General features: G+C 39.1%; 1 protein-coding gene across 1 annotated transcript in view; it reads right to left on the bottom strand.

Annotated features, from left to right (window-relative positions):
- Window positions 1–27,308, bottom strand: part of LOC128701612 (Tyrosine-protein kinase Src42A) — a 91,155-nt gene that overhangs the window by 38,799 nt on the left and 25,048 nt on the right. Inside the window, exons 3-4 of the mRNA XM_053795431.2 lie at window positions 24,556–24,677; window positions 13,609–13,772 (exon numbers count right to left, since the gene is read on the bottom strand). Coding sequence (XP_053651406.1) covers window positions 13,609–13,772; window positions 24,556–24,677 — 286 coding nt within the window. The remainder of the gene's footprint in view (window positions 1–13,608; window positions 13,773–24,555; window positions 24,678–27,308) is intronic.

Raw genomic sequence — 27,308 nt, 5'->3', positions numbered from 1 at the left:
TGTTCGTGTTTGAATGTCCTGTTTCACATTCAATCAATAGTCATGTCCTTAAGACTTAGACCTTTATCAGCCATATCACTGAAGGAGTATGTATGGATTTCACAGGCGGAACATCTCAGGCATCGCTGTCCTCATACAAGTTGTCAACAAGGTTAGTGATTATCAACCCAACTTCAGTATTGTGTGATATGCAAGGTAGAAGAGAGAGCACTGAGGCTGTGGCAACAAATTCCACGTGTGCACACACACCTCAGCTGGTGACAATCAGAAGTTAACACACTCACCCTTGTCCATCAGTCAAGACAACTGGTGTCCCATCATAAAAATTTACAAACATGGGATTGCACTATAACTGATTTCTGCAGTTGTAACTTTAAATTCCAATGATATCTGTGAATATATCTGTGGATATCAAATTGGGGAGGAGGAGTATGGAAGAAGTGAATGCTTTCAGATACTTGGGAGTTGACGTGTCGGCGGATGGATTTATGAAGGATGAGGTTAATCATAGAATAGATGAGGGAAAAAAGGTGAGTGGTGCATTGAGGTATATGTGGAGTCAAAAAAACGTTATCTATGGAGGCAAAGAAGGGAATGTATGAAAGTATAGTAGTACCAACACTCTTATATGGGTGTGAAGCTTGGGTGGTAAATGCAGCAGCGAGGAGACGGTTGGAGGCAGTGGAGATGTCCTGTTTAAGGGCAATGTGTGGTGTAAATATTATGCAGAAAATTCGGAGTGTGGAAATTAGGAAAAGGTGTGGAGTTAATAAAAGTATTAGTCAGAGGGCAGAAGAGGGGTTGTTGAGGTGGTTTGGTCATTTAGAGAGAATGGATCAAAGCAGAATGACATGGAAAGCATATAAATCTATAGGGGAAGGAAGGCGGGGTAGGGGTCGTCCTCGAAAGGGTTGGAGAGAGGGGGTAAAGGAGGTTTTGTGGGCAAGGGGCTTGGACTTCCAGCAAGCGTGCGTGAGCATGTTAGATAGGAGTGAATGGAGACGAATGGTACTTGGGACCTGACGATCTGTTGGAGTGTGAGCAGGGTAATATTTAGTGAAGGGATTCAGGGAAACCGGTTATTTTCATATAGTCGGACTTGAGTCCTGGAAATGGGAAGTACAATGCCTGCACTTTAAAGGAGGGGTTTGGGATATTGGCAGTTTGGAGGGATATGTTGTGTATCTTTATATGTGTATGCTTCTAGACTGTTGTATTCTGAGCACCTCTGCAAAAACAGTGATAATGTGCGAGTGTGGTGAAAGTGTTGAATGATGATGAAAGTATTTTCTTTTTGGGGATTTTCTTTCTTTTTTGGGTCACCCTGCCTCGGTGGGAGACAGCCGACTTGTTGGAAAAAAAAAAAAAATCTGTGAATAGTTTCAAGTTTTCCCACTCTTGTTTGCTGGTCTGAGGCCAGGACTTACTAGTGACTGTCTGATCAGCCACTTGTACCTATTTCACCTAATGTCCATGTTTCATTCCATATGGTCAAGAATATAAAGGTACAGTATGCCATATACTGCTACACAATCCTTTCCTCAATATCCGTAATTATGTTCTTAACCTTCATGATTTTTTCCTTGATACACTCCCTCTTCTCCCTCCCAGATGTTTTTTTATTGTCTATATTCCTGAGCTAAATATCTAGCATAAAATTATATTTCACTCTTGTATGCCATCACATTCTATATTTAGCATTCTTCAAGGTAATAAAAAATTTTGCCATGTATATTTTCTGCATCTTTTGAAGTTGCCCTAAACATTTCTTAAGCACATACTGCAGGACTCACTCATGTTTTTCTGTAATACGTACACTTGACTAATTAAATCTACTCTATTTCTGATAACACTCCATAAATATTACAGAATGCCAGGGCAGAATTTCCATTTCCGTTAGTGGCATGCATTACCATTATGAAGCACAACAGTGATTAACTCCCATTCATGCCTTGGGCAAGGCTACCATTTTGCATGTGTGGGGTAGGCCTATCATCACTCCTCAGTGTAAAACTGCCTCCCATGCAAACACTACCATATAACAGTACCATGTGAGCATACTCACTCTCATGTTCAAAGGGTTATTTTTAATTTATCATCCCCCCTTCTTATCTCTGGATATTAACAATGGCCTTCAAAAGTTATACCAGTGATGCTGGAGGTCCATGAGGAAAATTATTTGTGGAACTATTAATTTAAAAAAAAAAAAAACTTAAATATGCACATCTATTTGCACACATTTCTAATTCATCACCTTGATGGTACTGTATACCAATAATGCCATGAAAGGAAAACAAACTGAGTCAGCAAGAGACTTCCTGAAGGCCTTAGAAATGGAAGGTGATGGTGGCGAGTGATGGTGGTAGCTGGTATATTACTGCCTGTCAAATGTCTGTGGAAGTATACAGTTCCAGATCAACAACCAATAAAAAATATAATGTTAAGTAAGAAAAGCTATTATTTGAAGAATTGATAAATTAAAAAACTTACACTTTCTGGGAGATATTATGAGCACAACCCTTTTTTTTCATATGTTATTCACCCTATAAGTTGAGAAAATCACTGATAGCCCATAATTCATGCAACCTGCAACCTGCATGAATTGTGGGCTATCAATATTAAATAGCCAGCAGAAGGACTAGTCACGCAAAACTTTTTTTTTTTTTCAACAAGTCGGCCGTCTCCCACCGAGGCAGGGTGACCCAAAAAAGAAAGAAAATCCCCAAAAAGAAAATGCTTTCATCATCATTCAACACTTTCACCACACTCACACATAATCACTGTTTTTGCAGAGGTGCTCAGAATACAACAGTTTAGAAGCATATACGTATAAAGATACACAACATATCCCTCCAAACTGCCAATATCCCAAACTCCTCCTTTAAAGTGCAGGCATTGTACTTCCCATTTCCAGGACTCAAGTCCGACTATATGAAAATAACCGGTTTCCCTGAATCCCTTCACTAAATATTACCCTGCTCACACTCCAACAGATCGTCAGGTCCCAAGTACCATTCGTCTCCATTCACTCCTATCTAACACACTCACGCATGCTTGCTGGAAGTCCAAGCCCCTTGCCCACAAAACCTCCTTTACCCCCTCTCTCCAACCCTTTCGAGGACGACCCCTACCTCGCCTTCCTTCCCCTATAGATTTATATGCTTTCCATGTCATTCTACTTTGATCCATTCTCTCTAAATGACCAAACCACCTCAACAACCCCTCTTCTGCCCTCTGACTAATACTTTTATTAACTCCACACCTTTTCCTAATTTCCACACTCCGAATTTTCTGCATAATATTTACACCACACATTGCCCTTAGACAGGACATCTCCACTGCCTCCAACCGTCTCTTCGCTGCTGCATTTACCACCCAAGCTTCACACCCATATAAGAGTGTTGGTACTACTATACTTTCATACATTCCCTTCTTTGCCTCCATAGATAATGTTTTTTGACTCCACATATACCTCAATGCACCACTCACCTTTTTTCCCTCATCAATTCTATGATTAACCTCATCCCTCATAAATCCATCTGCCGACACGTCAACTCCCAAGTATCTGAAAACATTCACTTCTTCCATACTCCTCCTCCCCAATTTGATATCCAATTTTTCTTTATCTAAATCATTTGACACCCTCATCACCTTACTCTTTTCTATGTTCACTTTCAACTTTCTACCTTTACACACATTCCCAAACTCATCCACTAACCTTTGCAATTTTTCTTTAGAATCTCCTATAAGCACAGTATCATCAGCAAAAAGTAACTGTGTTAATTCCCATTTTGAATTTGATTCCCCATAATTTAGTCCCACCCCTCTCCCGAACACCCTAGCATTTACTTCTTTTACAACCCCATCTATAAATATATTAAACAACCATGGTGACATTACACATCCCTGTCTAAGACCTACTTTTATCGGGAAGTAGTCTCCCTCTCTTCTACACACCCTAACCTGAGCCTCACTATCCTCATAAAAACTCTTTACAGCATTTAGTAACTTACCTATTCCATATACTTGCAACATCTGCCACATTGCTCCCCTATCCACTCTATCATATGCCTTTTCTAAATCCATAAATGCAATAAAAACTTCCCTACCTTTATCTAAATACTGTTCACATATATGCTTCAATGTAAACACTTGATCTACACATCCCCTACCCACTCTGAAACCTCCTTGCTCATCCGCAATCCTACATTCTGTCTTACCTCTAATTCTTTCAATTATAACCCTACCGTACACTTTTCCCCCAGTACCAACAATACCACCAGTCCGATAACATTCTTCTTTGCAAATATACAGGGTCTAAAGCCAGCAACAAACAACAAAATACCTTTCATCCGTGGACTGCTTGCAGAGGCAAAGGCAATGTTCGCGGCTTTCACTGAGACCCACATAAAGGATCACTTGGACAACGAAATATGGATCCCAGGTTACAACCTATACAGATGTGACAGAGTGAACAGGCAAAAGGGGGGGGGGTTGGCCTGTACATTGCAGAGTCACTTGTTTGCACAGAACTGCTAAATGCCTCAAATGATGTAGTGGAAGTTTTAGCAGTAAAGGTCGAGAACCAAAACCTAGTCATTGTGATAGTCTACAAGCCTCCGGATGCAACATCCCAGCAATTCCAGGAACAGCTGTTAAAAATTGACCACTGTCTGGAAAACCTTCCAGCTCCTGCACCCAACATCTTGCTCCTGGGGGATTTCAACTTAAGGCACCTAAAATGGAGGAATATAGCAAATAATATTGTTGCAGTAATAACACCAGGAGGCAGCTCTGATGAAAACTCACACTCACGCGAGCTTTTAAATCTCTGCACAAAATTCAATTTAAACCAGCAAATAATAGAGCCTACTAGACTGGAGAATACACTAGACCTCATCTTCACTAACAATGATGATCTGATAAGAAATATCACCATATCAAAAACAATATACTCAGATCACAACATAATTGAGGTTCAGTCATGTATGCGCGGAGCCCCAGACCGACATAATGAGATTAGTCACGAGGGAGCATTCACCAAATTCAACTTCAATAACAAAAACATAAAGTGGGACCAAGTAAACCAAGTCCTAACCGATATAAGCTGGGAAGATATACTAAGCAACACAGACCCCAACTTATGCCTAGAACAGATTAACTCGGTAGCACTCGATGTATGCACAAGGCTTATTCCTCTAAGAAAAAGGAGGAGTAGATGTAAAACAGAAAGAGACAGGCGCTCCCTTTACAGGCGACGGAAAAGAATAACAGAGCGGCTAAAAGAGGTCAATATATCTGAAATGCGTAGGGAGACACTGGTCAGAGAAATAGCAAGCATCGAACTTAAGCTAAAAGAATCCTTTAGGAGTCAGGAATCGCGGGAAGAACTAAAAGCCATAAATGAAATCGAAAGAAACCCAAAGTATTTCTTCTCCTATGCCAAGTCAAAATCGAGAACAACGTCCAGTATTGGGCCCCTACTTAAACAAGATGGGTCCTACACAGATGACAACAAGGAAATGAGTGAGCTACTCAAGTCCCAATATGACTCAGTTTTTAGCAACCCGCTAACCAGACTGAGAGTCGAAGATCAAAATGAATTTTTTATGAGAGAGCCACAAAATTTGATTAACACAAGCCTATCCGATGTTATCCTGACGCCAAATGACTTCGAACAGGCGATAAATGACATGCCCATGCACTCTGCCCCAGGGCCAGACTCATGGAACTCTGTGTTCATCAAGAACTGCAAGAAGCCCCTATCACGAGCCTTTTCCATCCTATGGAGAGGGAGCATGGACACGGGGGTCGTCCCACAGTTACTAAAAACAACAGACATAGCCCCACTCCACAAAGGGGGCAGTAAAGCAACAGCAAAGAACTACAGACCAATAGCACTAACATCCCATATCATAAAAATCTTTGAAAGGGTCCTAAGAAGCAAGATCACCACGCATCTAGAAACCCATCAGTTACACAACCCAGGGCAACATGGGTTTAGAACAGGTCGCTCCTGTCTGTCTCAACTATTGGACCACTACGACAAGGTCCTAAATGCACTAGAAGACAAAAAGAATGCAGATGTAATATATACAGACTTTGCAAAAGCCTTCGACAAGTGTGACCATGGCGTAATAGCGCACAAAATGCGTGCTAAAGGAATAACAGGAAAAGTCGGTCGATGGATCTATAATTTCCTCACTAACAGAACACAGAGAGTAGTCGTCAACAGAGTAAAGTCCGAGGCAGCTACGGTGAAAAGCTCTGTTCCACAAGGCACAGTACTCGCTCCCATCTTGTTCCTCATCCTCATATCCGACATAGACAAGGATGTCAGCCACAGCACCGTGTCTTCCTTTGCAGATGACACCCGAATCTGCATGACAGTGTCTTCCATTGCAGACACTGCAAAGCTCCAGGCAGACATCAACCAAATCTTTCAGTGGGCTGCAGAAAACAATATGAAGTTCAACGATGAGAAATTTCAATTACTCAGATATGGTAAACATGAGGAAATTAAATCTTCATCAGAGTACAAAACAAATTCTGGCCACAAAATAGAGCGAAACACCAACGTCAAAGACCTGGGAGTGATCATGTCGGAGGATCTCACCTTCAAGGACCATAACATTGTATCAATCGCATCTGCTAGAAAAATGACAGGATGGATAATGAGAACCTTCAAAACTAGGGAGGCCAAGCCCATGATGACACTCTTCAGGTCACTTGTTCTATCTAGGCTGGAATATTGCTGCACACTAACAGCACCTTTCAAGGCAGGTGAAATTGCCGACCTAGAAAATGTACAGAGAACTTTCACGGCGCGCATAACGGAGATAAAACACCTCAATTATTGGGAGCGCTTGAGGTTCCTAAACCTGTATTCCCTGGAACGCAGGAGGGAGAGATACATGATTATATACACCTGGAAAATCCTAGAGGGACTAGTACCGAACTTGCACACGAAAATCACCCACTACGAAAGCAAAAGACTTGGCAGACGATGCACCATCCCCCCAATGAAAAGCAGGGGTGTCACTAGCACGTTAAGAGACCATACAATAAGTGTCAGGGGCCCGAGACTGTTCAACTGCCTCCCAGCACACATAAGGGGGATTACCAACAGACCCCTGGCAGTCTTCAAGCTGGCACTGGACAAGCACCTAAAGTCAGTTCCAGATCAGCCGGGCTGTGGCTCGTATGTTGGTTTGCGTGCAGCCAGCAGCAACAGCCTGGTTGATCAGGCTCTGATCCACCAGGAGGCCTGGTCTCAGACCAGGCCGCGGGGGCGTTGACCCCCGGAACTCTCTCCAGGTAAACTCCAGGTAACTCCAGGCACTCAATAAACTTATTCCTCTATAATTTTTACAATCTCTTTTGTCCCCTTTCCCTTTATATAAAGGGACTATACATGCTCTCTCCCAATCCCTAGGTACTTTCCCCTCTTTCATACATTTATTAAACAAAAGTACCAACCACTCCAACACTATATCCCCCCCTGCTTTTAACATTTCTGTCATGATCCCATCAGTTCCAGCTGCTTTACCCCCTTTCATTCTACGTAATGCCTCGCGTACCTCCACCACACTTACATTCTGCTCTTCTTCACTCCTAAAAGATGGTATACCTCCCTGACCAGTGCAAAACTATGTACGTATATTTCCAGTTAGTCTCAGCTGCACTATACCAGAGAAAACAAGGACACTTCACTTTTCAGATAGTGTACTATTTTTCTATCAAGAGTTAAAAGGTTTTTCTTTAAAATAAGTGTTAACACCTGAAGTAAGGTTCCACAATTTAAATATACTTATGTGAGGAATCTGTGGAACTAAAAATAATAATAATAATAAAAAAAACAATGGAAACGGGAGAACGTATATACTGAACTATAACGTATCATGTTGAAATAAACTTGTATTGCGCTGTATAACAAAACTTCCCACAAGTTTCATAACGCAAACCCTCGAACTTCTCACTTTATAAACAAGCTTCCTTTTAGAAGCAACACTTGCTCTATCCTTTTTTTTACAATACTTGAACAGCAACCATTTAACAAGATAAAATCTCCATATCTTAATTTACTATATAACCTAGTTTTATGCTTCTCCTGCACTATCACAAAAAATAAATTTGGCATTTTTTTTTTTTTTACTCAGTACAGCTCCAATTGCATGACAACTGTTTTCTTGATAATTTCCAGGCGATATACAGTACAGTATGTGATCATTTCATTTATGAAGTGCTGTGCAGTGTATGGTGATCAGATCATTTATGAAGTGCTGTGCAGTATATGGTGATCAGATTATTTATGAAGTGCTGTGCAGTGTATGGTGATTAGATCATTTATGAAGTGCTGTGCAGTGTATGGTGATTAGATCATTTATGAAGTGCTGTGCAGTGTATGGTGATCAGATCATTTATAAAGTGCTGTGCAGTGTTTGGTGATCAGGTCATTTATGAAGTGCTGTGCACTACACGATGCTTTTTTTTTTTTTGAAGTGCTGTGCAATATACAGTGATCAACTCATTAAATTACAAAATTTAGCTATTGATCACTTGAAACCCTTCTCTCCAATTTCGGTTGCAAGGATTCATTATCTCCGTATTTTTTTAACACGTTGGCCATCTCCAACCGAGGCAGGGTGACCCCAAAAAAAAAAAAGACCACCACTTTCACCATCATTCACACATTATCACTGTCTTTGCAGATATGACAGTTTAGATGTCACTCCAAACAGTGCAGGCACTGTATTTTCCACCTCCAGGACTGAAGTCCAGCTACCCAGTTTCCCTGAATCCCTTCACAAAATATTACCCTGCTCACACTCAAACAGCTCGTCAGGTCCCAAAAACCATTCATCTCCATTCACTCCTATCTAACACACTCACACATGCCTGCTGCATTTCCAGACCCCTTGCACACAAAACCTCTTTTACCCCCTCCCTCCATCCTTTCCTAGGACGACTCCTACCCTTCCTCCCCTCCACTACAGATTTATACACCCTCCAAGTCAACCTATTTTGATCCATCCTCTCTAAATGACCAAACCCCCTCAATAACCCCTCTTCAACCCTCTGAATAACACTTTTAGTAATTCCACACCTCCTCCTAATTTCTACACTACGAATTCTGTGCATAACATTTACAGCACACAGTGCCCTTAGACACAACATTTCCACTGCCTCCAGCCACCTCCTTGCTGCAGGATTGTGATTAAATAAAGTGTAACTGGCATTAAAAGAAAATCAGACAAACTGTTGGAGGAATTTAATTAAAAGAAAAAAAAAATGCTGCTACTTCCAACACACACATTCATGTATTCCTCATGTATATATATTCATGAAGTATAAATGAAAACCAATTTTGCATTACCTTAAAGTAAACTAATCAATAGATGTGAGTAAGTGTATTAGAGGAGACACAATCAGAGGAAGGCGAAACCTTTCAAGCATCTCATTCTTTGTCATTTCATGCTTCTCAAAGTTTATTGCTCACGCTCAAACTGACTTTTACATATTAATTGCAAAGTCTAAAATTAATGTGCACATTCTTATTTACAGAGGGACCATGCATATAACTTAAAAGGAAAACTAATATTGTATCTGTCAACTTACAGCCTTTTTCCCCGATGACGTTAGGAGAGAAAGTTGAAAGAGAGGAAAGGTTTTAGCAAATATTAAGAATGACTACACAACTTATCACAGTCACCCAAAGAAATTTCTAGCAAATACTGTCAAATAAAAAAAGATAACTTCCATTAAAATTTCATTTATGAAAAAACTCAGAATTAGAATTTGGTATGGCCTATTTTTAAATAAAATCTAAGCAAACATAAGACTTAAAGTGAGCACCAATACCATACCTGCCAAAACAAATGAACACAACTAAAACACTAGGAAGGAATGCATTTACAATGTAACACAAATGTGTAAATCTCATACGCAGCAGCATAAGTTCACAAACAGTACCAAGTTCCTTCCAAGCTGAAGTATCCTTAGAAGAAACTCCACTCACTGAGGATTTTCACACTTCATAATGTAACTGTCCACCAATGTGTATATGCTGAAGAAAACACAACCCTTCTAAATCATTTCAGTTCAGAGTTCAAACTAGTCAAGCTCAAATGGCATTTGCTAGTATACCTATAAGTGTATAATAAGAATTTGAAGAACTATTATGAAGTCCAACACAATACTGTGTGAGAGCCATCAGGAGGAGGAATGTTTGAGCAAGATTCTGTGTGTAGGGAAAAAGATCAATGTACAGTAGTATATATACTGTAAACAATATTAATACATGTCAGAATCAGAAAGCTTTATAAATGAAAATTGATCCACATAATACAATATCATCCACGAGACATTATCATCTTGACACACAAGCATGAGGAGAAAAATTTTCACAAACAATCTAAACAGAGACAAAAAAAAAAATAAAACATTAAATACATCAGATCTCACTCACTTTATGCAAATCTGCTGTTATGCAATGTCCTATTTCAATTGATAATGCTGTATATGAAAAGTGCACTGGAGATTCTTATTTTAAATAATTAAGTTTTTATGACCTGACTGAGCTCAGATGCCAAGGACCTGGAACACAACAGCATAAAACAAGAGACACAATTTTACAAATTGCTTAACCTCATCATACAAAATATACAATTTATGCTTTGAAAATTTTTTATTTAATGTGGAAGGTATTTATCAGCAAGAGGTTATCTTACACTGTGTAGGAGGGCAGCTCAAGCAGTCTTACATCTATTTCACCTTTAAACCACACCTCTTATTCACTTTTACAAACAACTTTATTTACATAACCTTCAAAGCAGATGCCTGCAATTTCACAGTGCATGCCCCATAAATCTGGCCCACTAGTATATAAATCTAATACTACACATATGCAGGTGCTCTCTGGTCAATTTTATATACAATATGTACATGTAACCAAAAATTAGGAATAATTATGTGGTAAGCTGACAAAGTCTCTTCCGAACATCTTGAAACTTTCAACACAAGAGGTTGAAACTGCTATCAGATTGAGTAGCTACCAATCTGTCATTTTTTTTTTTCTGACAATTGTATAGTATTTTTTCTTTGTAAAATAACGATTACAATTTTTTTTTTAACACGCTGGCCATCTCCCACCAAGGCAGGATAACCCAAAAAAGAAACACTTTCACCATCATTTATACACACTGTCTTGCCAGAGGCATGCAGATATGACAGTTTAGACGTCCCTCTAAAAAGCAAATATCCCATCCTCCTTTAGAGTGCAGACAAAATACTTCCCACCTACAGGACTCAAGTCTGGATAAATGGCTTCAATCTTCAATGGTTGAGGCATCTTATGAAAAGGATGATATTTTTGGGATAAGCTGTAGTTGTAAAAAAAATCGTTAATTTTCTAATATGGTTTTTAGATTTGGACTTGTGGGATTCTGTGTAATAAATGTAAATTCTCTTTCAGGTTGGCTTCCAATTTTCAACACTCATTTTTCTCAAATAAAGCTTCACACCAATTTTGTGTTAAGTTTTAATTTGCCAATTTCAATAAAAAATTTCAAAATTTTATTAAAATGGGAAAATTATAAATTCTGGGTTTTTTTTTCTATATTAAGGGTGTCTCTGGTTATCATCAACTAGGCATAGCCTGTTTTTAATATATTAACCAAAGTGCTTAAAAGCAGGGGCTCAGAGCATGATAAAATATAAGTCATGGTCATCAGGCTCAATTAGTTATGAAACATTCAGTAAGTCACTGATACAGAGGTGAAAGAGAAAAATGTCCATGAAGTTACCTTGTGGAGCACCTTATATAATTGGTTGGGTAGCTGAGAAAGTGCCATTTGTGATTACATGATGTTGCCTATTACATAGGCATTCTTTCAAAAATAAGTCATTATGTACCTCAAACATTACTCATTCTTTACTACTGTTTAATTTACTCTTACAGCACTTATGGTATAAGTGCATGTAGATCTACAAATAGGGAATCGTCTTAAACCCATCATAACCCAACAAAAATCTACTGTTGGACTGATCACTCATTCAGATTTCAGACAATGTATTCCCCTACTTGTCAAAACCTTAGTTGCTCGACATACAAAACGTTCACACCTACTATTGTCCAAACCTTATACATACACAGGACACTCAATACAAATATTAACCTAGTCCTAGAACTCTTCTTGGAGAGCTGAAACAGAATGCAGACAACACAAGATACAAATACAATACTTCTTTGACATCCCATGTGTTCAACTCAACCAGGGAAGAAACTCCATGCAAATAAATGGCCCAAAAATATCGAAACGCTTTACCAGAAGCTGCAAAAAGATACCAGTTTGCAAATTGCTTTAAAAATAGTTTCAGAACTTCCTGAATTTTGATGTAAATTTACATAGATCAAATATAAATGTATATTGAATTCAACCTGCTTATCCAAATTGCAATCAGCATTCATACTCATTCAATGATTGCTGCCAAAATATTTCTATTTCAATATATATATACATCTTCTTTCAACAAACCGGCTGTATCTCACCGAGGCAGGGTGGCCCAAAAAGAATGAAAAACCCAAACAGAAAGAAAAAAACTTTCATCATTCAACACTTTCACAATCACTCATACATAATCACTGTCTTCGTAGAGGTGCTCAAATATGACAGTTTAGACATCCCTCCAAATTGCCAATACCTCAAACCCCTCCTTTAAAGTGCAGGCACTGTACTCCCCATTTCCAGCTAAATATATAATTCTTCTTTCAATGCACCGACTGTATCCCACCAAGGCAGGGTAGCCCAAAAGAAAAAACAAAAGTTTCTCCTTTTATATTTAGTAATACATACAGGAGAAGGGGTTACTAGCCCCTTGATCCTGGCATTTTAGCTGCCCCTTAAAACACGCATGGCTTATGGAGGAAGAATTCTTTTCCACTTCCCCATGGAGAAAAATGTGGCATTAATCCTGCACCCTGGCTGAGAGACACCAAATATATAATTATTGTACCTAAAATATAGTAAATACAGGTTTGTGTTCCGATCTCTTCAAAATATTATGCACCATTCTAACACACGATTTGGTTAATTAAAATGATCATTACATTAACTATTATCTTCAGAAGACTTAATTACATATACAGTATTAAACTTCACATTTAAATAATCGAACTATACAATACATGTCAAGTAGTTTTAAGTATTAGTCTGCCCAAAATGTACTTTATAACCAGGGGTTTATCATAATGTATAAGATGAAAGTCACCTAATTTCGTAACAAGTGTGTTTTTTTTTTTTAATTTTTAGAGAAGAATTTTCAGGTATTTCTCATCCTAATACATGTATGTACACTAATTTGAATGAAATTTGTGCAACTGCTCCAACCCATTTTTTTAATCACTTTAAGAATTAATGCTAGTATAAAACCTACTAGAAATGGAATGGAGTTAATATAAAATACAGTTTAAGGAAAGAGAAAGGCTGCAGACATTACACATACACACATTTGCATTCAAGATCCAAAATATGTTGCTTGTAAACAAGCATAATAATGTACTCTATAGGAAAGTCAATAGTAAAAAGCAGAACAGATATCAAAACCAACCTGGATACAAGGCTTTCTGAGGTTAACGCACAAGCCATCAGCATCTTTACTATAATGTTCTACAAGTTCTTGTAATGTTCTGAAGGTGGTCCTACGAGCAATAAAGAACCCTCCTTCGTCTAACTGCCGTATCCGATAATGTTTAACTGTGTCGCCATCTCTTACTGTTAGGGAAAAAGTCAGAGATGCAGTTCACACAAATATTTAAATATACACTGTAATAAATTACATATAAGATGGTATACATATGCACTCTTAACCCTTTGACTGTTTTGGCCGTATATATACGTCTTACGAGCCAGTGTTTCGGACGTATATATACTCATTTATTCTAGCAGCTTCAAATCAAGCAGGAGAAAGCTGGTAGGCCCACTTGTGAGAGAATGGGTCTGTGTGGTCAGTGTGCACTATATAAAAATAATCCTGCAACACACAGTGCATAATGAGAAAAAAAAAACTCCAACCGTGTTTTTGGACTAAAACGCTGACTTTGAGGTGTATTTTCGTATAGTATTTATGGTTGTATTCTCGTTTTCTTGGTCTCATTTGATAGAATGGAAAACATATTACAGGAAATAGAGATGATTTTGATTAGTTTCACAATGAAAACGGCCTAGAAATTGAGCTCAAAGTAGCGGAAATGTTTGATTTTTACCAATGTTCAAGAGTAAGCAAATCACACCACACGTCCAATACACATCAACTGGGGAGTCTAATATTCTTTCACTAGTGCACTGATATTATTTATACCATTTTTACAATAATGCAGTAGTCTGCATAACAGTAAACCTTCTATTTTTTGTGTGAATAAAAAATCAAAATAGAAAGCAAGAGTAATATAAGCGGGGCCTAGAGACGTGACTAATGAACAGAGCATATGTTATTTTAGTGCCAAGAATGTCTGCATTGTTTATTCTGGACTCTATTTGGAAACTCGCATTTTTTTTAATTTGTGTGAAATTGGCCAAATTGCCAATTTCTGACCACTTTATTGGATAGTTGAAATTGGTAAATGGGCAGTTTCTTGTACTCAATTGATAGAAAAAATGGAGTTCTAAAGAAATAGCTATGAGTTTGGTTAACTGGAACAATGGAATTGGCTGAAAATAGGGCTCAAAGTCAGCGAAATCGCCAATGCATATATATTGCCGAGATCACTAACTTCCTGGGAACGTAATTCCATAAGTTTTCAATCAAATTTCATACTTTTGGTGTCATTACCATCGGGAAAAGATTCTCTATCATTTCATTAGAAAAAATAATTTTTTTTTCCCCACAAATTTTTTGATGTAGAATGAGTTTCAGAAAGGGGCTTGTGACAGCCAAAGGGTTAAGTGTGAAATGGCAAAAAACATAAACAATCAATGCAATGAAACACAAGTTCGCTGTAGAAATTGTAAAAAGACTGTAGTGTGCATTCATATAAATAAGTCAACAAAATATTTTTTTTTTTTATTATCACACTGGCCGATTCCCACCAAGGCAGGGTGGCCCAAAAAAGAAAAACTTTCCCCATCATTCACTCCATCACTGTCTTGCCAGAAGGGTGCTTTACACTTCAGTTTTTAAACTACAACATTAACACCCCTCCTTCAGAGTGCAGGCACTGTACTTCCCATCTCCAGGACTCAAGTCTGGCCTGCCGGTTTCCCTAAACCCCTTTATAAATGTTACTTTGCTCACACTCCAACAGCACGCCAAGTATTTAAAACCATTTGTCTCCATTCACTCCTATCAAACATGCTCACGCATGCCTGCTTGAAGTCCAAGCCTCTCGCACACAAAACCTCCTTTACCCCCTCCCTCCAACCTTTCCTAGGCCGACCCCTACCCCGCCTTCCTTCCACTACAGACTGATACACTCTTGAAGTCATTCTGTTTTGCTCCATTCTCTCTACATGTCCGAACCACCTCAACAACCCTTCCTCAGCCCTCTGGACAACAGTTTTGGTAATCCCGCACCTCCTCCTAACTTCCAAACTACGAATTCTCTGCATTATATTCACACCACACATTGCCCTCAGACATGACATCTCCACTGCCTCCAGCCTTCTCCTCGCTGCAACATTCATCACCCATGCTTCACACCCATATAAGAGCGTTGGTAAAACTATACTCTCATACATTCCCCTCTTTGCCTCCAAGGACAAAGTTCTTTGTCTCCACAGACTCCTAAGTGCATCACTCACCCTTTTCCCCTCATCAATTCTATAATTCACCTCATCTTTCATAGACCCATCCGCTGGCACGTCCACTCCCAAATATCTGAATACATTCACCTCCTCCATACTCTCTCCTTCCAATCTGATAACCAATCTTTCATCACCTAATCTTTTTGTTATCCTCATAACCTTACTCTTTCCTGTATTCACTTTTAATTTTCTTCTTTTGCATACCCTACCAAATTCATCCACCAATCTCTACAACTTCTCTTCAAAATCTCCCAAGAGCATAGTGTCATCAGCAAAGAGCAACTGTGACAACTCCCACTTTGTGTGTGATTCTTTATCTTTTAACTCCACGCCTCTTGCCAAGACCCTCGCATTTACTTCTCTTACAACCCCATCTATAAATATATTAAACAACCACGGTGACATCACACATCCTTGTCTAAGGCCTACTTTTTACTGGGAAATAATTTCCCTCTTTCCTACATACTCTAACTTGAGCCTCACTATCCTCGTAAAAACTCTTCACTGCTTTCAGTAAACTACCTCCTATACCATACACCTGCAACATTAGCCACATTGCCCCCCTATCCACCCTGTCACATGCCTTTTCCAAATCCATAAATGCCACAAAGACCTCTTTAGCCTTATCTAAATACTGTTCACTTACATGTTTCACTGTAAACACCTGGTCCACACACCCCCTACCTTTCCTAAAGCCTCCTTGTTCATCTGCTATCTATTTTCCGTCTTACTTTTTTTTTTTTTTTCAACAAGTCGGCCGTCTCCCACCGAGGCAGGGTGACCCAAAAAAGAAAGAAAATCCCCAAAAAGAAAATACTTTCATCATCATTCAACACTTTCACCACACTCGCACATTATCACTGTTTTTGCAGAGGTGTTCAGAATACAACAGTTTAGAAGCATACACATATAAAGATACACAACATATCCCTCCAAACTGCCAATATCCCAAACCCCTCCTTTAAAGTGCAGGCATTGTACTTCCCATTTCCAGGACTCAAGTCCGACTATATGAAAATAACCGGTTTCCCTGAATCCCTTCACTAAATATTACCCTGCTCACACTCCAACAGATCGTCAGGTCCCAAGTACCATTCGTCTCCATTCACTCCTATCTAACACGCTCACGCATGCTTTCTGGAAGTCCAAGCCCCTTGCCCACAAAACCTCCTTTACCCCCTCTCTCCAACCCTTTCGAGGACAACCCCTACCCCGCCTTCCTTCCCCTATAGATTTATATGCTTTCCATGTCATTCTACTTAGATCCATTCTCTCTAAATGACCAAACCACCTCAACAACCCCTCTTCTGCCCTCTGACTAATACTTTTATTAACTCCACACCTTTTCCTAATTTCCACACTCCGAATTTTCTGCATAATATTTACACCACACAATGCCCTTAAACAGGACATCTCCACTGCCTCCAACCGTCTCCTCGCTGCTGCATTTACCACCCAAGCTTCACACCCATATAAGAGTGTTGGTACTACTATACTTTCATACATTCCCTTCTTTGCCTCCATAGATAACGTTTTTTGACTCCACATATACCTCAATGCACCACTCACCTTTTTTCCCTCATCAATTCTATGATTAACCTCATCCCTCATAAATCCATCTGCCGACACGTCAACTCCCAAGTGTATCTGAAAACATTCACTTCTTCCATACTCCTCCCCAATTTGATATCCAATTTTTCTTTATCTAAATCATTTGACACCCTCATCACCATACTCTTTTCTATGTTCACTTTCAACTTTCTACCTTTACACACATTCCCAAACTCATCCACTAACCTTTGCAATTTTTCTTTAGGATCTCCCATAAGCACAGTATCATCAGCAAAAAGTAACTGTCAATTCCCATTTTGAATTTGATTCCCCAAAATTTAATCCCACCCCTCTCCCGAACACCCTAGCATTTACTTCCTTTACAACCCCATCTATAAATATATTAAACAACCATGGTGACATTACACATCCCTGTCTAAGATCTACTTTTACCGGGAAGTATTCTCCCTCTCTTCTACACACTCTAACCTGAGCCTCGCTATCCTCATAAAAACTCTTTACAGCATTTAATAACTTACCACCTATTCCATATACTTACAACATCTGCCACATTGCTCCTCTATCCACTCTATCATATGCCTTTTCTAAATCCATAAATGCAATAAAAACTTCCCTACCTTTATCTCAATACTGTTCACATATATGCTTCAATGTAAACACTTGATCTACACATCCCCTACCCACTCTGAAACCTCCTTGCTCATCCGCAATCCTACATTCTGTCTTACCTCTAATTCTTTCAATTATAACCCTACCGTACACTTTTCCTGGTATACTCAGTAAACTTATTCCTCTATAATTTTTACAGTCTCTTTTGTCCCCTTTCCCTTTATATAAAGGGACTATACATGCTCTCCGCCAATCCCTAGGTACCTTCCCCTCTTTCATACATTTATTAAACAAAAGTACCAACCACTCCAACACTATATCCCCCCCTGCTTTTAACATTTCTGTCATGATCCCATCAGTTCCAGCTGTTTTACCCCCTTTCATTTTACGTAATTCCTCACGTACCTCCCCCACACTTACATTCTGCTCTTCTTCACTCCTAAAAGATGATATACCTCCCTGACCAGTGCATGAAATTACTGCCTCTGTTTCTTCCTTAACATTTAAAAGTTCCTCAAAATATTCTCGCCATCTACCTAATACCTCCATCTCCCCATCTACTACCTCCCCTACTCTGTTTTTAACTGACAAATCAATACTTTCCCTAGGCTTTCTTAACTTGTTTAACTCACTCCAAAATTTTTTCTTATTTTCATTTAAATTTCTTGACAGTGCCTCTCCCACTCTATCATCTGCTCTCCTTTTGCACTCTCTCACCACTCTCTTTACCTTTCTTTTACTCTCCATATACTCTGTTCTTCTTATAACACTTCTGCTTTGTAATAACCTCTCATAAGCTACCTTTTTCTCTTTTATCACACCCTTTACTTCATCATTCCACCAATCACTCCTCTTTCCTCCTGCCCCCACCCTCCTATAACCACAAACTTCTGCCCTACATTCTAATACTGCATTTTTAAAACTATTCCAACCCTCTTCAACCCCCCCCCCACTACTCATCTTTGCACTAGTCCACCTTTCTGCCAATAGTCGCTTATATCTCACCCGAACTTCCTCCTCCCTTAGTTTATACACTTTCACCTCCCTCTTACTTGTTGTTGCCACCTTCCTCTTTTCCCATCTACCTCTTACTCTAACTGTAGCTACAACTAAATAATGATCCGATATATCAGTTGCCCCTCTATAAACATGTACATCCTGGAGCCTACCCATCAACCTTTTATCCACCAATACATAATCTAATAAACTACTTTCATTACGTGCTACATCATACCTTGTATATTTATTTATCCTCTTTTTCATAAAATATGTATTACTTATTACCAAATCTCTTTCCACACATAGCTCAATTAAAGGCTCCCCATTTACATTTACCCCTGGCACCCCAAATTTACCTACTACTCCCTCCATAACATTTTTACCCACTTTAGCATTGAAATCCCCAACCACCATTACTCTCTCACACTTGATTCAAAACTCCCCACGCATTCACTCAACATTTCCCAAAATCTCTCTCTCTCCTCTACACTTCTCTCTTCTCCAGGTGCATACACGCTTATTATAACCCACTTTTCACATCCAATCTTTATTTTACTCCACATAATCCTTGAATTAATACATTTATAGTCCCTCTTTTCCTGCCATAGCTTATCCTTCAACATTATTGCTACTCCTTCTTTAGCTCTAACTCTAACTCTTAATTCTTTCATTAATAACTCTACCATACACTTTACCAGGTATACTCAACAGACTTATCCCCCTATAATTTTTGCACTCTCTTTTGTCCCCTTTGCCTTTATACAAAGGAACTATGCATGCTCTCTGCCAATCCCTAGGTACCTTACCCTCTTCCATACATTTATTAAATAATTGCACCAACCACTCCAAAACTATATCCCCACCTGCTTTTAACATTTCTATCTTTATCCCATCAATCCCGGCTGCCTTACCCCCTTTCATTTTACCTACTGCCTCACGAACTTCCCCCCCACTCACAACTGGCTCTTCCTCACTCCTACAAGATGTTATTCCTCCTTGCCCTATACACGAAATCACAGCTTCCCTATCTTCGTCAACATTTAACAATTCCTCAAAATATTCCCTCCATCTTCCCAATACCTCTAACTCTCCATTTAATAACTCTCCTCTCCTATTTGTAACTGACAAATCCATTTGTTCTCTAGGTTTCCTTAACTTGTTAATCTCATTCCAAAACTTTTCCTAATTTTCAACAAAATTTGTTGATAACATCTCACCCACTCTCTCATTTGTTCTCTTTTTACATTGCTTCACCACTCTCTTAACCTCTCTCTTTTTCTCCATATACTCTTCCCTCCTTGCATCACTTCTACTTTGTAAAAACTTCTCATATGCTAACTTTTTCTCCCTTACTACTCTCTTCACATCATCATTCCACCAATCGCTCCTCTTTCCTCCCGCATCCACTTTCCTGTAACCACAAACTTCTGCTGAACACTCTATTACATTTTTAAACCTACCCCATACCTCTTCAACCCCATTGCCTATGCTCTCATTAGCCCATCTATCCTCCAATAGCTGTTTATATCTTACCCTAACTGCCTCCTCTTTTAGTTTATAAACCTTCACCTCTCTCTTCCCTGATGCTTCTATTCTCCTTGTATCCCATCTACCTTTTACTCTCAGTGTAGCTACAACTAGAAAGTGATCTGATATATCTGTGGCCCCTCTATAAACATGTACATCCTGAAGTCTACTCAACAGTCTTTTATCTACCAATACATAATCCAACAAACTACTGTCATTTCGCCCTACACCATATCTTGTATACTTATTTATCCTCTTTTTCTTAAAATATGTATTACCTATAACTAAACCCCTTTCTATACAAAGTTCAATCAAAGGGCTCCCATTATCATTTACACCTGGCACCCCAAACTTACCTACCACACCCTCTCTAAAAGTTTCTCCTACTTTAGCATTCAGGTCCCCTACCACAATTACTCTCTCACTTGGTTCAAAGGCTCCTATACATTCACTTAACATCTCCCAAAATCTCTCTCTCTCCTCTACATTCCTCTCTTCTCCAGGTGCATACACGCTTATTATGACCCACTTTTCGCATCCAACCTTTAAATAACAAAAAAGGCACAATACCGTGACTGGAACGATACACAAATAACCCGCACATAAAAGAGAGAAGCTTACAACGACGTTTCGGTCCGACTTGGACCATTGACAAAGTCACACTAACCAGAGGAGGAGCAGGACGGCTATATATAGGCAGGAAGAGGTGGTGGTGGTAGTAGTAGTAGTAGTACAAGAGTTGTGTATAATACCAACAAGATGAAATTAAGACACATGCACAACACCCGGGCATCCCCATCATAGACGTTTCGCCATCCAGCCAGCCACTGGATGGCGAAATGTCCACAACAAAGACAACCAGACGCCGCACATGTGTCTTAATTTCCTCAGTAGTTGTAGTAGTAGTAGAAGAAGAAGAGGTAGTAGTAGTGGTAGTGGTAGAAGCGGGAAATAAAAAGGACGAACCAGTCAAAAACAAAGGAAGGGGAGCACTGCAAGAGAGCTAGATGCCCACAGAGGGAGAGCAAGCGCACAGAGGTGCGTGAAAGGGAAGTGGTGAAATAAATGAAGAAGGAACAGAAACACGAGACAGGAGAGAGAAAGACAACCCAGAGGAGAAAAGGAAAGAGGAAAGGGGAAGAGGAAGAAGAAGAAAAAGAAAAAGAAAAAATGAGGATTCAGGTTAAGTCACGGGTGTTCTGAAGATTGGAGCATTTTACAATGTAGTGGGAGAGGAAGGCATCTACAGAGACGAAGCCAGGGCTAAGGTTCATACAAGGAAAGTTGTGTACTTTAGAGAGGATTCAACTAGACGGCGACTGTTCGAGTTGGAAGTAGGGAAGACAGTTTTAGCAGAAGACCAGTCAATAGGATGGCTATGATCTCTGACGTGACAGAAAAGAGCATTGTTAGTGTCGGCAAGCCTAACACTATTTTTGTGCTCCCTAAGTCTGTCAGAAAGAGATCGACCAGTTTCTCCGAAGTATTGAAGAGGACAGGAGGAGCAAGAAATAGAGTAGACACCAGGAACATCTGTAGAGGGAGGAAAGGTATGAACGAGATTAGTGCGAAGAGTGTTAGTCTGGCGGAAGGTAAGCTTGATGTCTAAGGGACGGAGAGAATTGTTGAGATTAGAAAGACCGGAAATGTAGGGAAGGCAGAGGATAGAAGAGTTCTCATGAGTAGAGAGTTTGGGAGAGAAGAAATTGCATTTAGCACGTGAGAGGGCAGAGTCTATGAAATGGGAAGGGTAGCCAAGACGGGAGAACGAATTATGAAGAGTGGAAATTTCTGCTGGAAGGAACTGAGGATCACAGATGCGGAGGGCATGGAGAAAGAGGGAGATAAGAACACTTTTCTTGACAGGGGAAGCATGATAGGAAAAGTAGTGAATGTACATGCCACTGTGCATAGGTTTATGGTAAACGGAAAAGGAAAAACCTGTATCTGAGCGGTGGACATGGACATCAAGGAAAGGAAGCAAGGAATTAGATTCCCATTCAGCTTTAAACTTAATGGAAGGGGCAAGATTATTAAGAGCTTCAAGAAAAGGTTGGAAGAGACTGGAGTCATGAGGCCACAGAGCAAAGATGTCATCCACATAGCGGAGCCAGAGTGAAGGTTGCACATCGAGGGTAGGAAGAAGAACAGTCTCGAAGTATTCCGTGTAAAGATTAGCAAGGACAGGAGAGAGAGGAGAGCCCATAGCGACACCGAAGGTTTGAGAATAATATTTCCCTTGGAAGGAAAAGGAGTTAGAGTCCACACAGGCAGATCAGATCAAGAAAGACATCAGTGGGGATAGGGAGATGAAGAAACCCTTCATGGGCCTTCTCTCTAAGGAAATCAAGGACATCATCAAGAGGGACATTGGTGAAGAGGGACTCAACGTCAAGACTAAGCATCTTACAGGTTGGGAGAGAGCGAACCCGTTCAATGAAGTCTTGAGAGTGACGGAGGTGGGCAGGAGAAAAAGTACCAAGAAAGGGAGTGAGGGTTTTGGCCAGCCAAGAAGCAAGAGAATAAGAGACAGAACCTCTAGAGGATATGATAGGACGAAAAGGAATATCAGGCTTATGAGTTTTGGGAAGGCCATAGAAATAGGGAAGAGAGGGACAGATGACACGAAACCGTTGAACAAGGTCAAAGTCAGGAGGACAGAGGTCGGAGAGAGTCTTTAGTTTTTTGTTGAAAGTTCTCTTGATGCGATCAAGAGGGTTGGAAATGAGAGGAGTGTAGGTGCGTGAGTCAGAGAGCAAGACATCAGCTTTACGGAGGTAATCCTCGCGATCAAGGATAACTACCGAATTACCTTTGTCAGAAGATAGTATGACAATGTTAGTGTTGGATTTAAGAGAAGAAAGGGCAAGTTGGTAATGGCGTGGAAGGTGGTGATTCTTAGAAAACAGACTAACAAGAGCAGGAAGGAGAGCACCACGAAAAGTGGACAAGTCAGGAAGATTACGGAAGCGAGATTGACGAAAGGAATCAAAAGAGCTAATCAGGGAAATACCAGCGCGAGGAGTAGGCGAAGTGGCAAAGGAAAGGCCAAAACCAAGAAGTTCAAGCTCATACTGAGAGAGTGAGACAGAAGACATTAGTAACACAGTCAGTGAGGGAGAATTTAGACCAAGGGCTAGCTGAGATGAGACGTTGAAGTTTATTCTGTAGTTTGGAAGAATGAATTTGTGCATTCAGGCGAGCAGTGTCAAAGGCAATGGTAGAGAGAAGGTTACAGAGATCCTGTGGTAGAGCCGCACAGAGACCACGTTGACGTTGACGGAAAGTAAAGAAGGCATCTTCAACCTGTGATTTAGTAGAAAGAATGAGCTGTTGAAGTAGGAGACGGGCATGATCAGGAAAGGGAGTGCCCAGTGGGTTGGTTTTCAGGAAGTGGGAGAAGGAAGGTGGCAGAACTTGTTCAGCAAGACAGTCACGTAGGAAGCGAAGCTGATTCTTACTACTACTACTACCACCACCTCTTCCTGCCTATATATAGCCGTCCTGCTCCTCCTCTGGTTAGTGTGACTTTGTCAATGGTCCAAGTCGGACTGAAACGTCGTCGTAAGCTTCTCTCTTTTATGTGCGGGTTATTTGTGTATCCAACCTTTACTTTAATCCACATAATTCTTGAATTTACACATTCATATTCTCTTTTCTCCTTCCATAACTGATCCTTCAACATTACTGCTACCCCTTCCTTTGCTCTAACTCTCTCACATACTCCAGATTTAATTCCATTTATTTCCCCCCACCGAAACTCCCCTACCCCCTTCAGCTTTGTTTCGCTTAGGGCCAGGACATCCAACTTCTTTTCATTCATAACATCAGCAATCATCTGTTTCTTGTCATCCGCACTACATCCACGCACATTCAAGCATCCCAGTTTTATAAAGTTTTTCTTCTTCTCTTTTTTAGTAAATGTCTACAGGAGAAGGGGTTACTAGCCCATTGCTCAACAAAATATGTTAATCTATAATGCTTTTATGCATTCTCTTAAAATATTTATCTTGCACAACAATATACTCATATCATTTTGTCAACTTACCAGATAATGAATAATCATTTCTTCTGCTCTCAGAATCCCTTATCAAAAAGGCGCCATGTTCATTTTCGGGTAATAACAACTTCTTCTCTGCTTCTATTCTTTTTATTTTTCCAAAATACCACCTGGAAAAAAAAAGGGAATTATTTTCACACTTAATTACACTTGTCCTACTTATTTCTTGCCAGATTATCTTTATGTATTTAGTGGCTATGTAATTACAGCAGTTTTTGCAGAGCCAAAGCTTCTTCTGGTTATCACAGTGTTAAATAAAGTGATAAATTATGACTAACTTCCTTACATCAGCTTCCTTAGGGCCTTTAAACTTAATAACAAGCAACATAGAGACAAAATTTTCTACACTGCAAAGTTTGTTACACACACCCTTTTCCCTTTTTAACTCAAAAGCTTTAAGGTTTACTTCCCATTCTACAAAAATTTCCAGAAAACCTTATATTTGCAATAAAACATAGCATAAAAAATAAACTACAGTCACATTAGATCCAATTACCTTCCTATATACAATGCCATGCTTTTTCTATATGAGCCACATATTTTTAAGAATGAACACCACACAGCAGGAATATATTCCAATTATAGCCTAATATACATTGTAAACAGCTTTTTTTTAGTATCCCTACCTCCATATATTTGAAAGATATTTTACAGTTAGCCGGTGTAGCACATGCATTTTTCACAATTGCAATTACAGTATATAATTTGGCAGCATATTTTTTATTAGTATAGTAGTAGCTCCCAGATCCCATTCTTTGTATGACAACTCAAAATTTTGTCATATGTAGTGTTGTTCATATTCTATATTCATTACGTGTTCAGATTCTGTTTTCTCCCACTGCCTTTGCATTGTACTATTTATCAACAACTGTTTCCATTATCTATCAATCCATTTGCTCAATTTAATAAAATCATCTAAAGAGTGTCATTTTTTTCTATTTATATTGCACAAGAGTGTCTTTATCATACAATGGAACCTCCACTTGTGAGCACATCCACGTGCGAGTTTTTCCAAATATAGTATGAGCAGTCGCTCGGTCAATTTTTTGCTTCCATATGCGAGTGAAATTTCCACAAGCGAGCAGGCCTCAAGGGAGGTTCCTTGACACCAGTGTGGGGCTCTTGCTCTTGATCTAGGGAATTGGACCTCATTTGTTTGTTGGACTATCTTATTGAAACTTGGGCAATTTATGATGGAAAGATGCTTCTTAATGTACACCAAAAATGAAAGAAATCAGACCATAAATAATGGAGTTCACTTCTCAGCCATTAGCTGCCCCTTAGTGGTATTTTCAAATAGTTTTTATGGTTGTATTCTCATTTTTTGGTCTCACTTGATAGAATGGAAGATATATTACAGAAATAGATATGATTTTTGATTGGTTTCATGACGAAAAGTACCTTGAAATTGATCTCAAAGTAGCAGAAATGCTCGATTCTTTGGCGATGTTCAAGAGTAAACACTGTCCATTCCAATATGCAGTCATGAATGGGTTGACGTTATTTATACAGTTATTACAATAATGCAGTAGTCTGCATAACAGTAAATCTTCTATTTTTTGTGCGAATAAAAATTACAAATTATTTATATTGTAATAATAATAATAACAATAATAATAATAATATGTATAATAATAATAATAATATGTATAATAATAATATATGTATAATAATAATGTATTACATAATAATAATTATAATAATAAGATGGCTTCAAAAGGCCGTCACTAGATGGCAGCGATTACCACAACAATGTGGGAGCGGTGGTGGCCACCTCCACTTCTCACAGAATGACACATTTTATTCATTCTAGAGTATATATCAAGTTTCTATATTATTTATATTGTTTATTATGTCATATTAGATAAATTGTGATAGATAAATAAGCCGTAGAGTCGATATTAGGGAAATTATTGAAGTATTTTGTCATGCCTGGAATTCCAAGGGAATGGATTAATTCCATTTCAATTAATTTAAATGAGGAAAACTGACTCTGCAAATGAGCAAATCCAGATGCAAGCAAGTTCACGGAACGGATTAAACTTGTAAGCAAAGGTTCCGCTGTATATATGTATAAACAAGACTTGATGTGTTATTGGAGTGTGAGCATGGGAACATTTATGAAGGGATTCAGGGAAACTGGTTAGCTGGACTCAATCCTGGAGGTGGAAAGGACAGTGCCCGCACTTAAAAGGAAGGCGAGGATGCTGCAGTCACAAGGTCATCTGAAAACTGATGTTTCTGACAAGAAAGCGTTTGAATGAATGATAGTAAAGTTTTTTTTTTTTTTTTTTTGGGGAGGCTGGGGGTCACCCTACCTTGGTGGGAAATGGCCAACAAGTTGAAACAAAAATAGTTTTCCATCCATTCTGGCAAGTCATTGAAATATAAATTAAAAACATTACAGGAGCAAATACAGATCTTTATGTTACCCCATTTGTCCTTTTACAGTAACACTTTTAACATTTTTATCTTAAGCACAAAACCTTTTATTCGTTTTTATAGTTTACTTTATATTCCTCCTATGTTTTGAAGTTTGCCAATTTGCCTCCTTTGGGGGACTATAAAACCCATCTTAAAATCTAGATGAATACAATCTGCCCATTATTTTTTCTTGAACAATTTCTGTGACTCTCATAATAGCTTAATAAATCTGATATACAGGAATTTCCAGATCAAAAGCAAAGAAATTAATATGCATGAATTACATATACTATTTATCTTGATTTTTTGAAAGTTTC

This window comes from Cherax quadricarinatus, chromosome 37, assembly GCF_038502225.1.
Source record: "Cherax quadricarinatus isolate ZL_2023a chromosome 37, ASM3850222v1, whole genome shotgun sequence".
Lineage (NCBI taxonomy): Eukaryota > Metazoa > Arthropoda > Malacostraca > Decapoda > Parastacidae > Cherax > Cherax quadricarinatus.
The sequence above is the reverse complement of the archived record's forward strand: the minus strand, read 5'-3'. Positions and strand labels throughout refer to the sequence as shown.